General features: G+C 46.6%; 1 protein-coding gene across 2 annotated transcripts in view; it reads right to left on the bottom strand.

Annotated features, from left to right (window-relative positions):
- DPYSL3 (dihydropyrimidinase like 3) overlaps window positions 1-20756 on the bottom strand; it is a 109924-nt gene that overhangs the window by 39949 nt on the left and 49219 nt on the right. The window contains exon 1 of one of the 2 annotated variants that reach the window (XM_032850707.1): window positions 19244-19515. The exons of the other annotated variant lie outside the window; for it this stretch is intronic. Within the exon in view, the coding sequence (XP_032706598.1) occupies window positions 19244-19282 (39 nt within the window). The 5' untranslated portion in view covers window positions 19283-19515. Of the gene's footprint in view, window positions 1-19243; window positions 19516-20756 lie in introns of those variants that run through there. 2 annotated transcript variants of the gene reach the window in all.

Here is a 20756-nt window from a genome sequence, read left to right as displayed (position 1 = left end):
TCTACTCAAATTTTCTGTAAACCTCAAAGTACTCTAAAACGCAAAGTCTGTCAATGAAGAGAGAGAAAGAGAAAAAGAGAAAAATCCTCTTTCCAGTAGAAATCAAAGAAGGGTTCACAGAGGCCTTATCAAGGTAGGTCTTGGGAAAAATGGCTAATCTGGACACCCGGGTACAGCCAAAGAGATAATTCTGATCAGAGTGGGAGAACAATAATTCACTTTTTTAATATTTATTTATTTTATTTGAGAGACAGAGAGCCAGAGTTGTGGGGGGTGAGGTAGAGCAATGGAAGGCAGAGAGAATCTCAGGCAGAGTCCCTGCTGAGCACAGAGCCCATCAGGGGGCTCGATCTCAGGATCCTGAAATCACAACCTGAGCCAAAACCAAGAGTCAGATGCTCAAATGACTGAGCCACCCAGGCACCCTGAGGAACAATAATTTATAACTAGCATTTACTGAAACTTTCTTTCTTTCTTTTTTTTTTTTTAAAGATTTTACTTATTTATGTCAGAGAGAGAGAGAGAGAGCAACAGGCAGAGGGCGAAGCATGCTCCCCGCTGCACAAGGAGCCCGATGTGGGACTTGATCCCCGGATCCTGGGATCATGACCTGAGCCAAAGGCAGATGCTTAACTGACTGAGCTACTCAGGCATCCCTACCAAAACCTTCTTGTGTGCTAGAAAGTCTTCAAAGAGATCAATGAATCGTCAGGGAAATGCTGCTATTCTCCTCACTGAATTGAAGAAGACATGAAAGCTTACAGAGGTTGGCTCGTGGTCCAACATCACATAAGCAGTCAGGAGGAGAACCAATTGTACCAGCGCTAGAAATGCATTTCAGTGGGCAACTGTGGTGTTTGTTGGGCAGAGTCCCCGATGCCTAGGATCCTGGAATGGGGGATGCAAGAGATGGCTGGATAAAGCGCGTGACCTTCATTCTGTGAATGCTGGGGAGCTCTAGAAGGATTTTGAGCAAACGAATGAAATACAATCTCCAAGTAGAAGAAAAAATTAAGCTGACAGAATAACCATGATGGAGATAAAGGAAGGAACCAGTTGGAAAGCAACAGCAGATAGCAGGAGAAAAGAAAAAAAAGAAACAGCTTATACCTACTATTCAGGGTCCCAGGAAAGTGAGACTATTCTAACTGGACTATTTTTTTTTTTTAAGATTTTATTTATTTATCTATTTGAGAGAGAGAGAAAAAAAAAAATGAGAGAGAGAGCATGAGAGGAGAGAGGACAGTGGGAGAAACAGACTCTCTGGCAATCAGAAAGCCTCATGTGCGACTCGATCCCAGACTCCAGGATCATGACCTGAGCAGAAGGCAGTTGCTTAACCAACTGAGCCACCCAGGAGCCCCTCTAACTGGATTATTAAAGAGAGTTTTACAAAGGGATTCTTTAACAAAGTGTGGGCAGGGTTTGGGCCATTAAAAGGATGGGCGGCGTCGAAGACCCTCCAAAGGCAGGGAGCTACCCCATCCCCAGCCTGAAGCCCACCAGGGAGGGGCGGGAGTAGTCACCAAGCTGAAGAGGGCTGCTGTATACACAGGTCTGTCTGACTGGGGCTGGGACCTTCAGGAGAGGCAGGCAGCCACTCCTCAGTGAGCAGCAGGAAGAAATCAGGAGGGCGAGATGCCCTGACCTCCGCGGTGCCCCTTGCTTCCAATCTCCTAGTTGTGCTGAAGGAACTGAATCCAAGTAGGAGCCCAAGGGCAAAGGGCCAAAGCTGCAGGCCAGACAGCCCCCCACCATGGAGCAGAGCAGAGGAAGTAGAGGGGGTAACTGGAAGGGTGAGCTGAAACATGTCCCACCTAGTCCCTGAATAGCCAACCCTGGGATGTGATGGAGTAACACCACAAGAGAGCCACACAATGGGTTGTCCTACACCTATTTTTCCAACAGGTTAAATCTATATCTTGACTTAAAAATAAGCCACAGGTCGGGGCGCCTGGGTGGCTCAGTGGGCTAAGCCTCTGCCTTCGGCATGGGTCATAGTCTCGGGGTCCTGGGATCGAGCCCCACGTTGGGCTCTCTGCTCAGCAGGGAGCCTGCTTCCTCCTCTCTCTCTGCCTGCCTCTCTGCCTGCTTGTGATCTCTCTCTCTCTGTATCAAATAAATAAATAAAATCTTAAAAAAAAATAATATGCCACAGATCAATTTGCAACATATGACTCTATTGTTCCAAAAGCAAAAAATACTATATGTAAGTGTGTTTATTATGTTTTTGTGTGAGCAGGAGAAAGATCTGAAAGGATCTTTCATCAAATTATTTTCCAATATTCATCAAATCATAACAAAATATATCAATATGTATATACATATGTCAAATATTCATCAAATTATAACATCAAATTATTAACATTAGATATGGTTGGGGGAGAGGATGAAGATGGAAGAGGTATGGAACACGTACTTGTCCCTTTTTCTTTCTCCACTATTTACTTACATTACGTCACTAGCTGCACAAAGCGCATGCCGTCTTATAACTCTGACAAGGGGCTCAATAAAGAAAAGTATAAAGAGCAAAAATAATAAGGTGATGGCTATGGTCCCAGCGACAGCAAGGATATGGATTAGAAAACTTATGGCCTGCTGTAGAGGAAAGCTGGGATCAACTCAGCGACTGAAGGGGAAGGGAAAATGATGTGTCTGAGTTTGAATCGTCAAGGCAAGGTGGCGGGAAGGACTCATGAATAGAAATGGAGAACAGAAAAGAGAGGAACAAAGTTGAGGTACGAGACTCTCACTCGTAATTTTGAGGTGCTGGTCAACCATACAGCCATGAAGCAAATAGCTAGACGTGGGGGCCTGTGACTTAGAAGGACGAGCAGGGGTAAACGGATGAACTTGAGATAATGCCATACTGAACTTGGCCATCCCAAGTGAAAGGCAACAAAGGAGAGTAGAAAAACTCCCGGAATGGGTGTCAGGAGCCCCGGATCCCGGTCTTAGCTCTGTGACCCTGAGCCAGGCACTTGGCCTCTCTGGGCTGCTGTCCAGTAAGTGGTACCCACTTCCTCTTTTAGTAGACTCCTCTGTGATCATTTCGGACTGGCAGCTGGCTTTGACGGAGCCTTTGGAATGACAGGGAAGCCTAGTGAAACCCCCTGGTGCTCATCAGAAACAAGAAACTCTTTCACTGAATCTGAAAGCCAGCCCATCGCAATTCCCAGGGGAGGAATGCGGGCTCTGGCCTTGGAATGTGTGAGCGGCACCTTCAAATGACAGGCAACTGCTCCCTGGCTATTTGCGGAGGCCACAGGGATTCTTCTCCAAGTCTGACCTTATACTTTTAAAAGTGGCGGGGCTGCCCAGGGATTGTGGTTATAAGCACATAACCACTGGCTTATGCAACTTCCCAAAACCCGTCCCGTGGTGGGATGTGTTAAGAGAGCATACAGCTGATGCCCCAGCTCACACCACTTTGCTGTGGAAGGACCCTTGGAGAGGGATCATGGGAGTAAGGGACTGTGTCTAAGACCAGAGATGTCCTCCAGTCTGTTCTGCCTCGGGGCACAGGCATCAGAGATCGGGTCTGTAGAGGAGCGCAGAGAGGGGCCCCATCACTCATGGTGTAGCTAAGGAACCCAAGTGGCAAATCCATGCCAGACGGACTGGAGGAAAGGGGAAGGGCTTTGGAGCCCAGTCCTCACCGTGAAATGAGGAAAATGACATCCACCCCAAAGGACTGAGGTGAGGAGTGAGCCCAAACTCTGGCACATAGTAAGTGCTCAATAAATGCAGGTTTCTCTACAAGCTAGGACACAAAGCTCAGGTCAGTGCTTCTCATCTGGGTGCCTACACGCTCTCTCCTCTATCTAGCTTGACATTTCATTTCTTTTTAGTGTATACATTTGTGTGTGTGTGTGTGTGTGTGTGTGTGTGTACAAACCACCTTCCTACAAGAACCCAACCACTTCCCAAGGAGCATGGGGAGCTGAGAGGATGGACCAGCTCACTCTTTTTTCTGGCTCTTTCTTAACACAATTAGCAGATAGTGGTAATGACCAATTCTCTTGCTCATTCTTCTCTCTACCTGGAAACCTACAAACCCACAGCTCTGTTTTTATTTGACAGACAGATGGCTATTGAAGCAGTGGCTATTTTTTTGACTCTTGGACCCCAAACTTTTCCAAGTAATACAGAGAAAAGTAGATGCTGTGAGAACAAGGTCTTCGAGAGGTCAGGTGGGACACTGAATAAAATGAACCCTTGAAATAAATACAACTGAGCCTCCATTTAAAAATTATCAGAACTCAAAAATGAGATTGGCAGGCAGTTAATCCCACAACAAAAGGTTTCTTCACACAATAGGCACCTCCTAGGATGTATTTCAGACTGCCTTCCATTTGTAAGTGTCACACTGAAATCACAGGACTGTATGCCCCACGCCTGAAGGCTTACACACTTCCCCCCCTACCTGCAAAGCCTTGACGGTGCTTCTCCGCCTCATAAGCACGATTTCACATCCTATGATTCTAACACCAGCAGAATAATCCTTTGAAATAAGTCCCAAATAGTCCTTTCTTTTATGACCTGCCTCTCCTCAGAAATGTTTCAAAAAGGGCTCTGAGGACTGACCTTTAGAGTAGCAAACATTGGCTGCATACCCAAGAAAGATGTGCATTGTGACATGTATTCAATTGTGTCTAAAAAACAGCAAACAAGTTACAACTGTTGCAAGTCTCTTCCCTTTGGCTCAGAGGAAGCAGGTGTCTGTCCATCTATTACGCTTTTGCCACTGTTCTCAAATCTTTCCACCTTCATTCACTGCTCCATTCATTCAAGGTGAGACGGAGCCAGGCCTGGGTGATACAGTGGGGAAGGACACAGAAGTGGTCCCTATCACCTATCAGTAGCCTTCAGATAACCCTGTTTCCTTGACACCTGTTCTCCCAAACCACAGACCCCAAGGAAAGCACATTAGCCTACAGTAAAGGAGCAGTGAACTTTTTCATTCCTTGATTTATTTATCCATTCATTCTGTCACTTAACATTTATAAATGCCTCCTGTTCACAGTAGTAGGGATACGACATGAACAAAATACTTTTCCCTGCCATTGTACTGTACTGGTTGGAAAAGCAAAGAATAAATACGCTAGTATTTATTACAATAATTAACCAATTTACATTAGTAATGGACTTGCAACAGTGATAAGGGGAATTCAGGCAGAGGGGCAGGGGATAGCAGAGGCTTGGGAGAGTCTAGGACTGTGACTGAGGAGGTTTCCGGAGAAGACATGTTTAAGAACCTGTCAGCTGAACAGAACTCTGAATGATCTGAGAGAGCAAGCCAAGTCAAGAATGGCTCTTAGGGGGCGCCTGGGTGGCTCAGTGGGTTAAAGCTGCTGCCTTCAGCTCGGGTCATGATCCCGGGGTCCTGGGATCGAGCCCCACATCGGGCTCTCTGCTCGGCAGGGAGCCTGCTTCCCTTCCTCTCTCTCTCTGCCTGCCTCTCTGCCTACTTGTGATCTCTGTATGTCAAATAAATAAATAAAATCTTTAAAAAAAAAAAAAAAAAAAGAATGGCTCTTAGGTAAGACGGCTCCCCACTCCCAGGGAGCGGCAAGCACAGCAGCCCTGAGCTGGAGACAAACATGGCCCAGGGAGCGAGAAAGCGGAGGATGGCTGATGTCAGTCAGAGGAGCAGTGGCAGGGCAGGGGGTCCGGAGAGGAGGACGGTCCACGTGGAATCTGGAGAGCCACTGTCTGTTTTATTCTAAGGGCAACAGATGTTCGAGCTGGGGGAGTGACTTGATCTGATTTACATTTGTAAATTTCACCCTGGTTATGCCCACAGAATGATGTATGCGTAGGCAAAGTGGGAGCACGAAGATCAATTAGGGGGTTACAGCAAGACCAGGGAGGCTTGAGCTAGGGCGGTGGTGAGTGATGAGAAGTAGTAACAAGGGCTTGGATTGAGATTCTACTCTAAAGGCAGAGCCAACAAAGCGGCATGGCTAATCTGGAGCTGACTGAGCCTTAGCCCCAGCATCTGCTGAAAACAAACCCTAGCGCCCTCCTAACTTGATTGTGCCTTCTTACTAACAAAGTCCGAGTGACTTTAACCTCAACGAGGCACTGACAGACCACACAGAACACAGAGGACAGAGCTGCAGGACAGCCAATTACATTCAATCTGTAAAGCACCTCATGTTTCCCATAGGACAAGCTTTGGGTTTACCATTTGCTCAAATTAGTTTGATGTTTTCTTTCGTTCTTTTTTCTTTTTTTAAGTTGACTGGGTATTTATCAGGCCTTCTTGTTGAAATTACTTCTAAAACATGTCATTATAAAACTCTGGCGTCGACAATTTCCACATCTGTTCATGCGGCAGATGTATGGGTCCGGATTCCTGCTTTAGCAAACATGACCCAGTGTAGATAAATGACTCCCCTGCCATGGGTCAGATCTCTTCGGGGCCTGGGGTCCATCATTCCAAACCTTAATTCTCCACTATGGATAGCTGTCCATTTTGACAGGTGAAGGTATAAAGCCACTGGGCAGACTTGTAGTGAAATTCAGATAACTTATCTTTTAAAATTTTCCTGTTTCCTGTATTTTTCTTAAAATCAGGGGCCAGATAGTTCCTGTTCAATCCACTATGTGGATTCCAAGTCACTGATACTCTGGAATCTTCTCCTAACTTCTTCCTAACTTTAAACAACTAGATGACACTGGTGACTATGCAGCTTGGATGAAATTCCTGCCTGGAAGTAGCACCGTGAAGGAAGGGTTTCAAGTCAGACAAGCTGCTCCACCAATTAGTTATTAACTATGTAACTTGGGATAAAATAACCTCCTGAATCTGTCTCTACATCTGTAAAGGGGAGCTATGAATAATTATAATCTGGACACAAGGATGAAATGAGATGTCATGGATAAAATTATGACTAAAAATCAGTATACGCTCTGACATGGCATTATTTCTTACATTATTTATGCGGGTTTCCCTCTTCTGTTCCTTGAGAACTTCTCAAGTTCGAAGATTTGAATCTTTAAATGTCTTCGTCCTTAACTTCCCCCTGTATCCATCTACTAGGGCTGCCATAACAGAGTACCACAGACTGAGTGTCTTAAAAATAGATATTTATTTTCCCATAGTTCTGGAAACTGGAAATTCAAGATCAAGGTGTCAGCAAGGTTGGTTTCCCCTGAGGCCTCTCCCCTTGCCTTGCAGATGGCCTTCTCCTCCCTGTGTGTTCAGATGGTCTTCCTCTGTGTCTGTGTCCTAACCCTCCTTTAGGGCCAGTCATAATGGTTTAAGGCCCACCCTAATGAACTCACTTACCTCAGTCGTGTCTGGGAAAGCCCTATAGCCAAATCCAGTCACATTCTGAGGTACTAGGGGTTAGGACATCACCACACTAACTCTGAGGGGACAAAATTCAGCCAATAACAGACCCTCAAATTCTCCTGCCTCAGAAAAAAAGGGTGGAGGGGAGAAAAATACTAAACTAGAATAAGGGAAATGAGTGCTGCACTTCTTTTCTTCTTTAATTATTCTGCTGTGTGACCTTTGGCAAATTACTTTTTCTTCTTCAGCCCATATTTTCTTAATCATTAAAATGAGTGGTTGGGATAATGGATCCCTTATTTCTCTTCCTGCCCTTAACTGAGCAAAGCTAAGTTTTTCCCATAATTTCTCGCATCAAAAAGGATCTGAGATAGAGCACACCATGAAGTAACTGAAATGAAAACAAAAGAAAAGAAAAGATACCTCCTTTGTAGAATCAACCCATGATGAAGTCTCTAGAAACAGAGGATTAGATCCAACTGCTTGAAAACCTTCTAAGTTGTTTACGCCATTTCTCTCCGTAAGGCCATAATTTAAACCAATTTGGTTGGATAAACCAGAAACCCCAAGCTGAATTTATCAATATCCCCAAACAAAGTAATCTCATCAAGATTCGGGGGCCCAAATTTGCTTTGAGGGAAAGAGTGTATGATTTCAAATGAAGGTCTCCTTGAAAGAACTAAGGGGGGGAAAGTTTTAAAAACAAACATACATACACACAGAGAATGTAAAATTAAAACCAGCTTCCCAGCTCATAGGTTAAGCCATTAAAGAGAGGGGAGAAAGAGCTGGCCATGTTTCCTCTCCAGCTGTGTAACGTCAGGTCCCAGGACACTGTGTACCTCTACAATGTCAACAGCCTCAGCCAATCCGACAGGCAAGCAAAGGCAGACGTGAGAAAACCAACATGCTCACGCAAGAGCAGAAGAGAGAGGGAAGGTAGAGCTCTCCATGGAAAGTGGCCCAGCTGCCAAAGCCATCAGAGCAATGATAAGAACACAGGAAGAAGGTGAAAGACAGTGGGTTTCAAACTTATAGTCTAACAGTCTTGAGCTGAGCAACTCAGGGCAAGTTACTCAACTTTTCATTTGAGAATAGCTTTTAATTTAAGTTCACTGAAAACAAATGCATCATTTCATGTTTGTTGTTAATACTACGATTGTAGATGGGGCATCTTGCCGGCTCAAGCCTCTGCCTTCACCTCAGGTCATGATCTCAGGGTCCTGGGATCGAGCCCCGAATCGGGCTCTCTGCTCAGCAGGAAACCTGCTTCACCCTCTCTCTCTGCCTGCCTCTCTGCCTGCTTGTGATCTCTCTCTCTCTGTTAAATAAATAAAACCTTTAAAAAAAAATACTACGATCGTAGAAACACACACAAAAATTCAAACAAAATGGGATTAATTTAATCAGATCCCCAAGCACTGGGATAATATGTGAGATTATTTTTTTTAATTATGTTATGGAAGAGTATCTGAAATGTAGAAAGATGTCATAATATATTGTGGGATGGAAAGCAGTATATAAGACAGCATGAAAACTACATATCCCATTTTAATAAATGGCATATACAGTCTTAAGAAAAAGTTCTAAATGGGTATATTCATAAAATTTACAAGGGCTGTCCCTGATTAATTTCACCATAGCTTATTTGTATTGTCCTCATTTGATTTATTTTGGTAGATTTTTCTATAACCCTCACGCTGTTTTTTTACATTTGGGGGAAAAAAATTCCTACTTAATTTTAAAAATCTCAATGCCCTACAGTAAACCACATAGAAGAAGCCCTAATTCATTCAACCCCACTTGTGTCTCTGTCTCTGTTTTCTTTCTCCGTAAGGGAAGTATAGACTAAAATACTCTCTAAGGGAATTCTGACTCTATCACAGAGCTACATTTAATCAAAATCTCAGCAGAATCTTGCTTTGCGTTTATTGAGAAGCTGGGGAATGTCCTGTGGGGTATGGAACGAGAAGGATTCATTCAAATCCGCGTTAAGAGGAAACCCTCATTGGTATTTTATTAATTCAATGCAAAGTAGTCTTTTTTGCTAAGAGTGGTGGCCTCCTCTGTGGCAAGCGGGCCTTGGATGTACCATGATATGGAGCCTCTCTGGACATACTGAAAAGTGAGGCTACCCGGAGTGGGAAGGCTGGAGAGCTTCCAGAACCAGGCAGCACTCATGCAGAGGAGAGCAGCAAATGGCTGTTCCCTGCGCCTCAACTACTCATGCTTCATAGGAAAGAGGTGCAGGGAAGGGCTTCACCCTGGGCCTGAATTAAGTGAACTCCAATCTGAATGAGTGTCTCGTGTCCCTGGAGGTGGGAGAAGATAAAAGACGGTAGAATTTAAGGTAGCTCCGCCTAGCAGTTGAGAATGTGGGCTGAGTCAGTTCGAATTTTGGTTCCACCGCTGAAGGCATACATGATTTGAGGCAAATTTTCTGATCTAAGTTTTCTCCACAGTAAAATGGGAAGACCAATTTGGAAATCCATCTACCTAACTGAACAGTTCTGAGGATCACATGAGGTAATGAATAGAAAACACTCCACACAGGATACAAAAAACATTTGTTATTGCTAGGAGGAGGAGGAGTTGTTGTAGTAAGCTAATTTTCCTTCTGTGTTCCAGGCTAGAGGCTCCAGAGACAGAGCTACATTTATTACTATTAACAGGTCCAGAGCCAATGGTCAATACTTGTTTGACCGTCAAAAAAGAGCCTTGGGGTGCCTGGGTGGCTCAGTCAGTTAAGCATGTGCCTTCAGCTCAGGTCATGATACCAAGGTCCTGGGATAGAGCTCCACATCAGGCTCCCTGCTCAGTGGGGAGTCTACTTCTCCCTCTGTTGCTCTCTATGAATGAATGAATGAATGAATGAACGAATGAATGAATGAATGAATTCTTGGGAAAAAAGAGCCAAATGCTATTATTATACTTGATTATGTCATACGTGACATTTTCTAATACATAAAGTATTTCACACACTTTCTGACCTGAAGTGTTAGGTTCCCTAAATAGACTTTAATTCTTCATTTTGCCTTCCCTTATAAATGCTCCTTTTAAAAGGATCTAGGGACTATTATTACCCAAAGATTATTGGGACCATAAACTGCATGGTTTACAGCCAGGGATGAACTTTATACAATGTGCTTGAAGTGTAACTGTCTTTACCTTCAAAGCAAAAAATGAACTTCAGAATAAATGCTAATAACAGAAATAGCTCCAAATATAAGCCCAGAGAAAGCCGACAGATGCAGCGGAGGGACTAAAAATCTTTGCGTAAACACACATACACACAAGCATAAAAACATTCCATCTAAATGGCCAACCCTATTAGGGAAGCAAAGAAGACCTAGGCACTGCTCCTTCACCAAGCTTTCTAAAAGGTGGGTTTTCTGTACAAACACAGACTGCCCTATCTAACTGCTGCTAAGAACTCCACTGGCTTGTGGTTTCTATGCAAAGGCAGAAAGGCCTCAGTTCATATCTATGTTGGATCCTTGTTCAAAAAGTCATAGTGACAGTTTTCTCTATTTGAAGGGAGGCATAAAGTTCTCTTTCTTTTAAATCATTTCCTGGAAGAGAAACAGGGGGTCTGTTTGCAAGGAAGAAGTACTCAGGCAAACCCTGAAACAGGCTGAGAATGGGGTCAGATGTAGTATTTGGAAGAAGGGGAGGAAGGGAAGCCTACGAGGACAGAAGTACAAATGAGGGCCAGGCTCAGTCAACCCCAGTCAGGTCTGGGAGCACAGTTGATGCTGCTCATTCTGCTGATGTTCTGTCCTGTTTCTCTTGGCTTGTGGATCATCTCCTGGTTTCTTAGAACCAGGCCTTCTCTCTTAAAAGTTAATATTCAAGAAAGCTGTGAGTGAAAGGGAGGATGATGCACAAGCACAAATGTATGCACGTTCTGATCATCTTCTGGCTTGAAATTATTCCTGCCACGTAAGTGTTAAATGTACCCATTCATTCAACAAATATTTACAGAGGGCTTAATATGTGCCAAGCAAAGACTGAGTGCTGCAGATTCAGTGGTAACAAAACCCAAACCATCCCTACCTCGTGAGGTGTCCGTGGCACTATTTGGCTTTTGGGGAGGGGTTATTTCCATTGGATGGCAGCCACCGCACTTAAAATATGGCAAGAGCAACTGAAAAGAGCTTAGCAGAGCATAGACAGACTTGGAGCTATTTTCTGTTGGTCTACCTAGTCGCTTGACCAGTGTAGATTTGGGACAATTTGCCAACTTTGTGCCCTTATTAATGGTAGCCTTCTCCAAAAGAGAAATTGTTCGTGCCAGCAAAGGAATCATGGTCTCATTTTAATAATACTCATTTGCATTGATACCAAAGTTCTGCTAAGAAAAGGACATCATTGTTCTATTCCTCTCCTGTACAGAGTCTATTAACCAAACCTACCCTCTTTATGAGAAAAAGGCTGGGATTTTAAGTGTAAAAGGCAACCAAAGACCCTTAGACCCAACACAGATTTGGGCCGGTCCCGCTGAATTTAAGCCAACAAGGGCTGCTCTGACTTTCTTCTCACTGCATTCCCTTTGCTTACTACTCTTCTCTAAATTCGGAACACAGTGCCGAGGGCTGACCACGATCTCAGGAAAAAAGAGAAGGCACAATAAAGTCTCATAAGGTCATGTGCACTGGCAGGAACCTTGGGGATCATTTAGTTCAATGCCCTCATTTGACTGATGAAGAATTGAGAGGGATGGTAAGCGTTTGTCCAAAGTCATGCAGTGACTTTGGGTCAGGGTGAGGCCGGGCCTGAACCACAACATGCTGACACTCCATCCAGGGCTGTCTTTCCCTGTGTCAAAAAACAAGAGGGCTCCTCTGCTCTACTAGCCAGAAAAACTCTTCCCTCAAAAAATAAAATCTCACTTTATCCCACATATTTCATCACCCAGTGCTTCCAAGGAAAAAAGAGACTAATTAAGTCATGAGAAATGTGTCCTTGAATTCCAGATGTCCCAAATAGGGTCCTGACCTATTCTAAAGTCAAACTCCCCCATCCAGCTTGGAGCGCTGGGCGTGTCCTGTATTTCTCTGGCGGAATGGGAACGGGGAACTTGGCTCCTTCCAAGTCTGGGAAGCGGACAGGGACAGAGTGTGTGAAGGGGCCTTGGGCAGGAAAACAGTATCTGCTTTTCCGCCCAGCACTCATACATGCGTCTGGGCGAAAGCCAGAAGCTAACTCAGACAGCTGGCAAAGCAAAGCATGAACCACTGTTGGGAGGACATACACTCAGTTGTTGCTCCAGTGGTGATGTGATAGGTTTGGCCAGATCATCCCCACTCCTTCCATCCAGTGAACCCTGACCCGATTTTGTAAGCTAACAGGTGAGGACAGCTAGAGGCGATGGGGAAGGGAAAACCACCTGTGGATAGGGAATGATGGCTTTCCTGCCTAGAAAACTAGCTCATCTCTGGAGGGATCAATCCCAGGATCTTGGTTTTTCAACTGCATGACTTTAGTCTAGTTACTAAAACTCTTGGAGCCTCTATCCAGAGTGCAAAAATGGTGTTTATTTCATTGCAGCTACAGGAGATATGAGTCAAGTGAGGTCATCCATGGAGCCCGTCAATAAATGGTCGCTTAACTGCTCCACTATGCTTAGTCCCATCTTTCTGACCACCGAGACCCCTACAATCTAATTAACAGAAGAAAGCTCCTCGAGAGAAGTTGGGTTCCTATGTATTTATTTATTGGAGAGAGAGCGCAAGCACAAGCAAGTAGGGGTTAGAGCAGAGGGAGAGGGACAAGCAGACTCCATGCAGAGTGCAGGGATAGAGACAGGGATTGATCCCGCGGCCCGGGGCTCATGACCTGAGCCAGAAAGCAAGGGTCAGAGGCTTAACTGATGAGCGGCCCAGGCGCCCCAAGAGAAGTTGTTTTTGTAAACAGACTCCGCATAGAGACTAGGGCCAAACAGAGGCCAGGCTGAAGGGCTCATCCTATTCTACCACACGGTGCTTTGTCTATTTCAATCTCTGAAATAGACATGGACTGAGTCTGATAAGAGAGAAATTTCACAACAGAAGAGTGTGAAAATAGAAAAGAGCCCGTGTCTCTGGGTTGTCCAGGGTCTTTCTCGTTTGTTTCTGAAAGGCCTATAGAGAATGGGAGAAATGGTAAAACAGAGCACTGATTTGAGGCGGGAATAACTGTGGAGCCGGTCAGGCTATTCCCGTTAACATTAATCAGAGGAGGTGACGACATACTCAAATTTCCAGTCCCCTTATGATTAGGAGCAATTGATTTAATCGAAGAGGGGCAGATTTATATCCTAGGGAGACATCCCTACTGGTGTAAACATTCTGTAACTTTTCAAATGTAATAAGCAAATGCAAATGAAATATGTCAATGGGTAAAGAACAGAGGGCCCATTAGGACATGGGGGGTGGTTGTTTTCAAATTCTATGTTTTGTGTTTGTTTTTTGCTTTTTGATTTTTCAACGAAGGAGAAGGGGCAGAGGAAAAGCTACTGAACAGGGAGTAGTGGAGAACCTGCCAGAAAGGGTATTCATGATCTGTGTCACTTTATTCTACAAGCTAATTAGGACTGAAAAACAATCTAGCACAACCAAGTAAGAAAAATGCGCTATATTTAGGATAAGGGAAAGTCTCTATATCAAAGACCAAAGGCAGTCTAATGACCTCTAAGAAGCCTAATTTTTAGGAACACTGTAACATAACTGAAGCAAGAAAAAAATAAAATAACAAGAGCTTTTACTTAACTTACTGATTTTTGTTTTTGAAAACTTGTATTCAAAAAATAGTTTCATAAGTAGCCTCTTTCTACGCCAGACCTTTATCATGTCTTCCCCTTCATGAATTTCCACATTCCAGAGTAGCTGAGATTTCATAAATAAATCAGGCTTTACTACTTTGAAGACCTCGGGGCTCAGAGGCCACTTTCAGTGTCACTATCCTCATTTGGGCCTTTCAACAGCCCAGGGAGATAAGCGGAAATATTTTCATTTATAAGCTGACAGTTCTACCACAGAGACTGGAATTCTCTGAGAAAATCTATTCCTCTAGAATTCCCCCAAATGCCCAGCCAACTCCAACACAGCTACTAACAGGCAGAGCCCTTTATACACCTGAGGTGCTTTGCTCCTGTTTCAGAAAGAGGATTAACCCAGCGGTGCCTGGGTGGCTCAGTCAGTTGAGTTTTCTACTCAGGTCATCATCTCAGGGTTGTACAACTGAGCCCTGTGTCAGGCTCCACACTCGGCTCGGAGTCTACTTGGGATTCTCTCCCTCTCTCTAACCCCCTCAAATAAATTTTAAAAATCTTTTTAAAAAAGGAAGAAAAGAAAGAGGAATAACCTGGCTGAGAATCGCCACATAGCAGCTCAAAATATAAAGTAACAAATGAACACCCCAGGCACGGCCTGGGCTGAGATTTCCATGATCAGACTTCAAAGATGCTTTCCATTCCTAACTTTCCCTCCGTCTTTTACTCTGGAATTTCCCTACCAAGATGCCTTACACGGATAAAGCCAACTGTGGGTGACTTCCTTTCTTTCAATCTCCTAAACACTAGTCTTCCATCTCCTAACACTTGCTCCCGGCCCCAAGTGACACCTCTTGAAACAAGAAGAAAACAACAATGCTCACAATCATACCCTTCAAGCAAGACCACAGCACCCTATGTACCCAGAAAAGAACTCTCCAGGCTGTGTTCCTGCCTGAAGATGTGGATTCTGTGAATTCCCAAACATCACATCAACCCAGCCTCCAATGAGGCCGAAATGCATTATCGGCAAGATAATATTTACGGAAATCCAATTACCGTTTGCAGAAAGCCAATTCTCTGTGATGTGTCTCCCAAAGAGAATGCTGGAACTCTTTATCCACACCTTCCGAATCTCTGCTGCATGAGCCTCTGGAGGGAGCAGCTGTTCCAGGACAGGAAACCCTGGGTTTATTTCCAGCTTTGCCCCCAAATTCTCACTGGCTAACTCTGGATAACTAACTTCACCTCTCTGTGCTTCAGTTTCCTTCAAATGGGCTTTTGCAGAAACTCTGGCAAGAGAATACATATAGAGCCCTGGAACACGACTGTTGGATCCCTCCCATCCTGCTGTCAGCTTCAAGCGGTAGCATGCAAGAGGGAAACAAGGACTGTAACTGTTCTAACCTTCCACCTGCAGAACTGATATGCTACTGTCCCCAAAAGTGTTATTTATATTTACTGAATACAAGTAGAGACCCATGTTAAGGGATCTGTTGATAGTGTCAGGCAAAATACGCTTCCCAGATCCTACCAGGACTACTCAGAGAGTGCGGAGTATTTCCCCTATACCATTTGCCTTACTAACACCAAGTAATAGTGATGGTAGAAGCAGAAACACCAAAAACAATGTGTGTGGGGGTAGGGACATGCTTGAATTCAAGCAGGTGTCCAGGTTTCAGACCTGCCTCTAACACATACTCAGTCTCTGATCCTGGGCAAAGGCATTTGATTTTCCAGGGGGTTGGGAGTTTTTTTGGTTTTTGTTTTGTTTTGTTTTGGATCTATAAAATGGGGAGGACTATAGTACCTCTCAGTGTTGAATCAAGGATCAAAATGAGACAATGGAAGCAAGGCACACGGCACAATACCTGCCACAAAATAAACACTCACTGGGCACGAGCTCTTCTTATTAGGAGCAATTTTTAATTCATTTATTGATTGAACTGATAACCACGAGACCTCTATGTGCTAGGGACCATGCTAGGCAGTGGAGACGGAGGTGAATGGCAGCACGAGGTCCTTGCTCTGATCGGCTGAACCAGCCTAAGCCGCGAGCCCGCCATTTAGAAGCAAGGGCTAGTATCAAGGTAGACCAGACAGGTCATGCACGAGGATAACCTGAGAAAGAACAATAAGATGGGAGGCCTGAAGCCACTGGGAGAGAAAGCCCCAGCCAATTCTACCAACATCAGAAACCCTTCTCTCCAAGAAACCAATAAACACAGGTATAAGAAGGCTTTGATCCCAGGAGGGCAGCAAAAAGAGGTAGCAGGAAAAACAAAAACAAACAAAGCCTTATGGGCGGTGGGGGGGGTCGGGTGGAGGGACAAATTGTGGCAGAGGGTGGTGTCCAGGGAGGCAAAGGATAGCCAGCAAGAAAGACTGCCCCCATCAGTCCTCAGATTCTAGTGACATTTTAGCTACTGGGTGGGGCAGCCTTCACAGAAAGGAATACAGCAAGGCTAGAAAACTTAATTCTAATGCCACAATCTTAACATTTAAAAAAATATGCCGGAATTGACCGTAGGGGATATATGTCACATTTAGATCTTTCACGACATTCTATGTATGTATATCTGTATCCATATTTTAATGTTTTTCATTATACCTAGGAAGATTATTTCAGCCTTTACATTATGGAGATAAGTATAATCATCTATAGATACACAAACATGCAAAAATAATTGACTCTAAAATAGGACCCTTGTTCACAGAAATACAACACAAAGCCTGAAGAAAAAGCTATAAATGGATTCCTTGCCCCCAAAGACTAATACCCACCTCCAGCCCCCACCACGCTCTTCTTCTCCCTCCCCACCCCAGCCCCCTTGCAACAATGTAACTACAAGGTATCCTGGCTTGAAGAAATTCACAACCACTGTCCATTCTTGTCACAGCTGCTGGAGACACACAGCTCCAGCTTCAAGGCAGAGGCGGCTATGCAGCACCACGCCCCATGCACAGAGAGAAAGGATGGAAGCCTCACTGAAAATGAAGGAGGCACCCCAGGGAAGAGCATCCAGACAAGAACAAAAGGGAAACCTTGCAAACCTGGCCCCAGGATTAGGGCACAGCCACATTTATGGGGGCTTCGAAGGCAAGTTCTCAATCAGGGCCAAATTTCTGTAGCCCTCCTGCAAGGTGGCCTCAGGGATACCTATAAGGATGGGCGTGGCCCCCAACGCCAAGCACACACTGAGTCCTTAAGAAGAACCTTGCAGTCTCTGGACTAGAAAGAAAAAAAATAATAATAACCTTTTCTCTGCTTATCCCAAACAGGAGAACTGGCAAATGTACATAGAGGTAAGGCAAGCGGCATGCGAGCAGCCTGCTAAACACATGGAACAGCATGAGAGCTGGGGTTCCCCCCCCCCATCACTGAGGGAAAGAGTGTCAAAATTGAGCTTTTGTCCCACTCTTTTTTTTTTCTTTTCTTTCTTTTTTTTTTTTTTTTTTAATGATCCCATCCACAGCTCTCTGCAAAGACAACTGGTCCGGACAAAGTAACATGCATTGTAAAAGATCCACAATGTTTCTTCAATAAGGTAAAGTCAATGATACCATACAGAGATAAAGGAGGATATGTTTACACCTGACACCTTCCCCTGGCAAAAGGATCCCTACCCACCCCACCTCTCTTTCTCCTAAGCAGTGTTTATTCCCTAAGACCAGGTGGATGGCAGGGAGGGGTGGGGTGCCCTTGTGTGGGGTGAAGCTCAGGTGCGTGAAAAAGATAGCATGCTTCAATAGAAGCAAAACCACTTGGGAATAGAGTGCACTGGAGCCAAGCACAGCTTCCTCCTGCCTACAGAGGTAGTAGGGTCCTGCATTGGCAATCTCGAGCACACAGGGCGTTCTAAACACAGCAGTGCAAGTGCAAGCAGACTAGTGCCCACAGCAAAATCTGGTGGATCCGGGCAAATTGACTATAGTAGCAGGTACAGCTCTGCCCTAGGGCAGCTGCAGACCCACCCAGGGGCCAGTTGATCACTTCCTTTGTTCGCCTTGCAAAGATGGAGTAGCCACACATTCCCCCACTACACACACACACACACACACACTACAGACACACACACACACACACACACACCATTCACTACAGACAAAGCACAACCATACTGCTTCATGCTAAAACAAATGTCAGTGTTTTCTGTTATTATTGTTTTGCCCCCACCACCACCCTCCCTCTTTTTTTGGTAATGCCCATCCCAGCCTGTTGTCTGCCCCTTCCATTCAGGGGCATCATTTCAGCGCATCCCAAAGCAGCCCTGAGCCCGGGCGCGGTATGTGCCGCTAAGAGGGACTCTGGTGAAGATGCGGCTTCTGTACCTGATAATGGCACGTCCCCTCTCCACCCCGCCCTAGGCGCTCGCCCAGGGCATTTGACATCCGCCCGCAGCGGGTGGCTCACTCTTGCACACAATGGCAGTTGGGCGTGCAAGGCACACAGTGTGCGCCTACGACCCCAGACTAAAATCTGCTCTTAAAACTCAGCCTTTTCTTGGGCTGAGGGGGGGGAAATGACATGAAAAATGTAAAATGCCTTGGGGGGGGGGAGTTGGTCGATTCCCGCTACAGCCACATTAGTTGTCCAGCCCGGAATATGACGTACCGAAATATGAACGGGGTGAATGCAGGCAAGAAGGGGACAAGATGAAAACCCAAGGTCCAGATACCCTGCCACCCTCGCGGCGCAGGAGGCAAAGCTACCGGCTTGGAGCTAGGAGAGGGGCGCGGTCCTGCTCCCAGGCACCCCTGGGGAAAGGTGTCATCTCTCATAGCCTGCCTGGCCAAAAGGAACCTAAAACAAAAAGCACACCCCGCCTGGGGCAGCGCACACTGACACCCCGGGAGGCGCGGGGGTCCAGGGAGGGCCCCAAGCCCTGTGTTATTTGGAAACTACCAGCTGGGGGGAAAAGAGGAGGCATAATCCAAAGTTCTCCGCGCCACTCTTTGGGTTTCCTCTTTGTTTTGTTTTCCCCAAACGCCAGGGTCGTTCCGTCTGGGTGGCGCCCGGCGCGCCAGCTGGACTGACCGCCGCTCTCCACCCCCCGGGACCCGGGGTCCCCGTCCCTCCCCGGGGACCGGACCAGGGAAGCCGGCGGGATCCAGGGCGCCCCGCCCGCGGCGCAGCTAGGAGCGAGGGAGCGAGAGACGCAGGCGGCGGCGCCCGGCGCCCCACTCACCGTGATCCGCGGGATGTTCTTCTTGCCTTGGTAGGACATGGTGGCGGCGGTGGCTGCAGCAGCTGCCTCCCTCCCTCCTTCTGCTCCTGCTCCTGCTCCTGCCTGCCCGCGCCTTCCTCAGCGCGCAGCGCCGGAGATCAGGTGGAGCGAGTGGTGCGCTGGCCGCAGCCGCCGCCTCCTCTCGCCTCCGCCCCCCTCCCGGACTCCCGCGGCGGCTGCCAGAGACAATAGTAAATCTCCCCGGTCCCCCCTTTCACCCCCGACCCCCCCCGCCACACACACCCTCCTCCACTCGCGTTCACGCCCGGGCCTTTTTTTTTTTTTTCTTTTGCCGTGCCAGCTGGGACCCCGTAAGACCAGAATGGCTGCTCCGCGACTCCTCCCTCTTCTCTCTTATCCCTATTGATTTTCCTCTTTGCATCTGCCTCACCCACTTTTTCTTCTTCCTTTTTTTGTGACTTACGAGTGCGGCGGAGCCGGCCGGCCCACAGCCACCAGGGGGCGCGAGGGACTTTTCGGGGCGGGGATGCTGCAGTCCCGGGTGGAGGAGGAGGAGCGCGAACGTCGCGCCCCTGGCCTCGCAGGCCGAGCCCCGGGAAGCGCCCACGCCCGCGGCCAGCTCCGGCTCGGGTTTCCCACCCTCCGGACCCGCATTTCGGACCGGGGAAGGCTCCCGACTGTCCTCCCGGAGCCCGCTCCCCTCCGCCTCCACGCGGGCTGCGGACGGCACCGCCGTCTTTGTTACAGCGCAGGGCGGCACGCCGACTCCGCCGGCCGCTGCGGGTGTAAACCCGCCGCGGAGGCCGCAAGAAAAAGCTAGACCTGCTGGCCCTGGGTGCCGCCCGGCGGGCCCGCGGCTGTCCTGAGATCCTGGCGCTGCGTGTCGGAAAATGTGAAAGACACCGGCCTTGTTTGGTCTCACCGGCCTGAGAGGGACTCCGTGTCAGTTACCGGCAACTGTTCTCTGTATCTTAAAAACAGTCTCGAAAGAATACGTTGTAGAGGGACTCCGCTGCCTGGCTCTCAGAATCGGTGAGCGTACATTAATGCTGCTCTGTGAGTCAAGAGTAGAAAACACCTGTGGTTGAAAAGCCCCGGCACACTGCTGGTGTGCAGCCATGGATGTGCGAGGAGCACTACTGTTGCTTCCCCTGGGCAGTGAACCGTGGGCACTGCTGAAAATCCCGAGTTTACTTTAGACAGAGCAGAGAGTCCAAAGTCAGTGTGTCATTGGGAGCAAACACATGGCCTTTTAGTACTGGAATATACTGTCCTTTGGCTACTCGCTAAAATGAAATGGCCAAGGAAGACCTATTTGGAGGGGCTTTTGCGTGTGAGGGTTACCTGGTGCTCCTGGTGCAGGAGATCCCTCAGGTCTCCTTGAAAATGATTCCAAACATACCATCTAAATAACAAAAATGGCTCACTTTGCAAAAATCGTAAAAGGCCTTTTCGAAGATGAGTCTCACACCATTCCCACTCCCCAGTTGTCATTGCTAATGGCCTACTAAGT

Source organism: Lontra canadensis, unplaced genomic scaffold (genome assembly GCF_010015895.1).
Source record: "Lontra canadensis isolate GAN:19392208 unplaced genomic scaffold, GSC_riverotter_1.0 scaffold4, whole genome shotgun sequence".
In the NCBI taxonomy this organism is placed as follows: domain Eukaryota; kingdom Metazoa; phylum Chordata; class Mammalia; order Carnivora; family Mustelidae; genus Lontra; species Lontra canadensis.
This window is presented reverse-complemented; position numbering and strand designations above follow the sequence as displayed.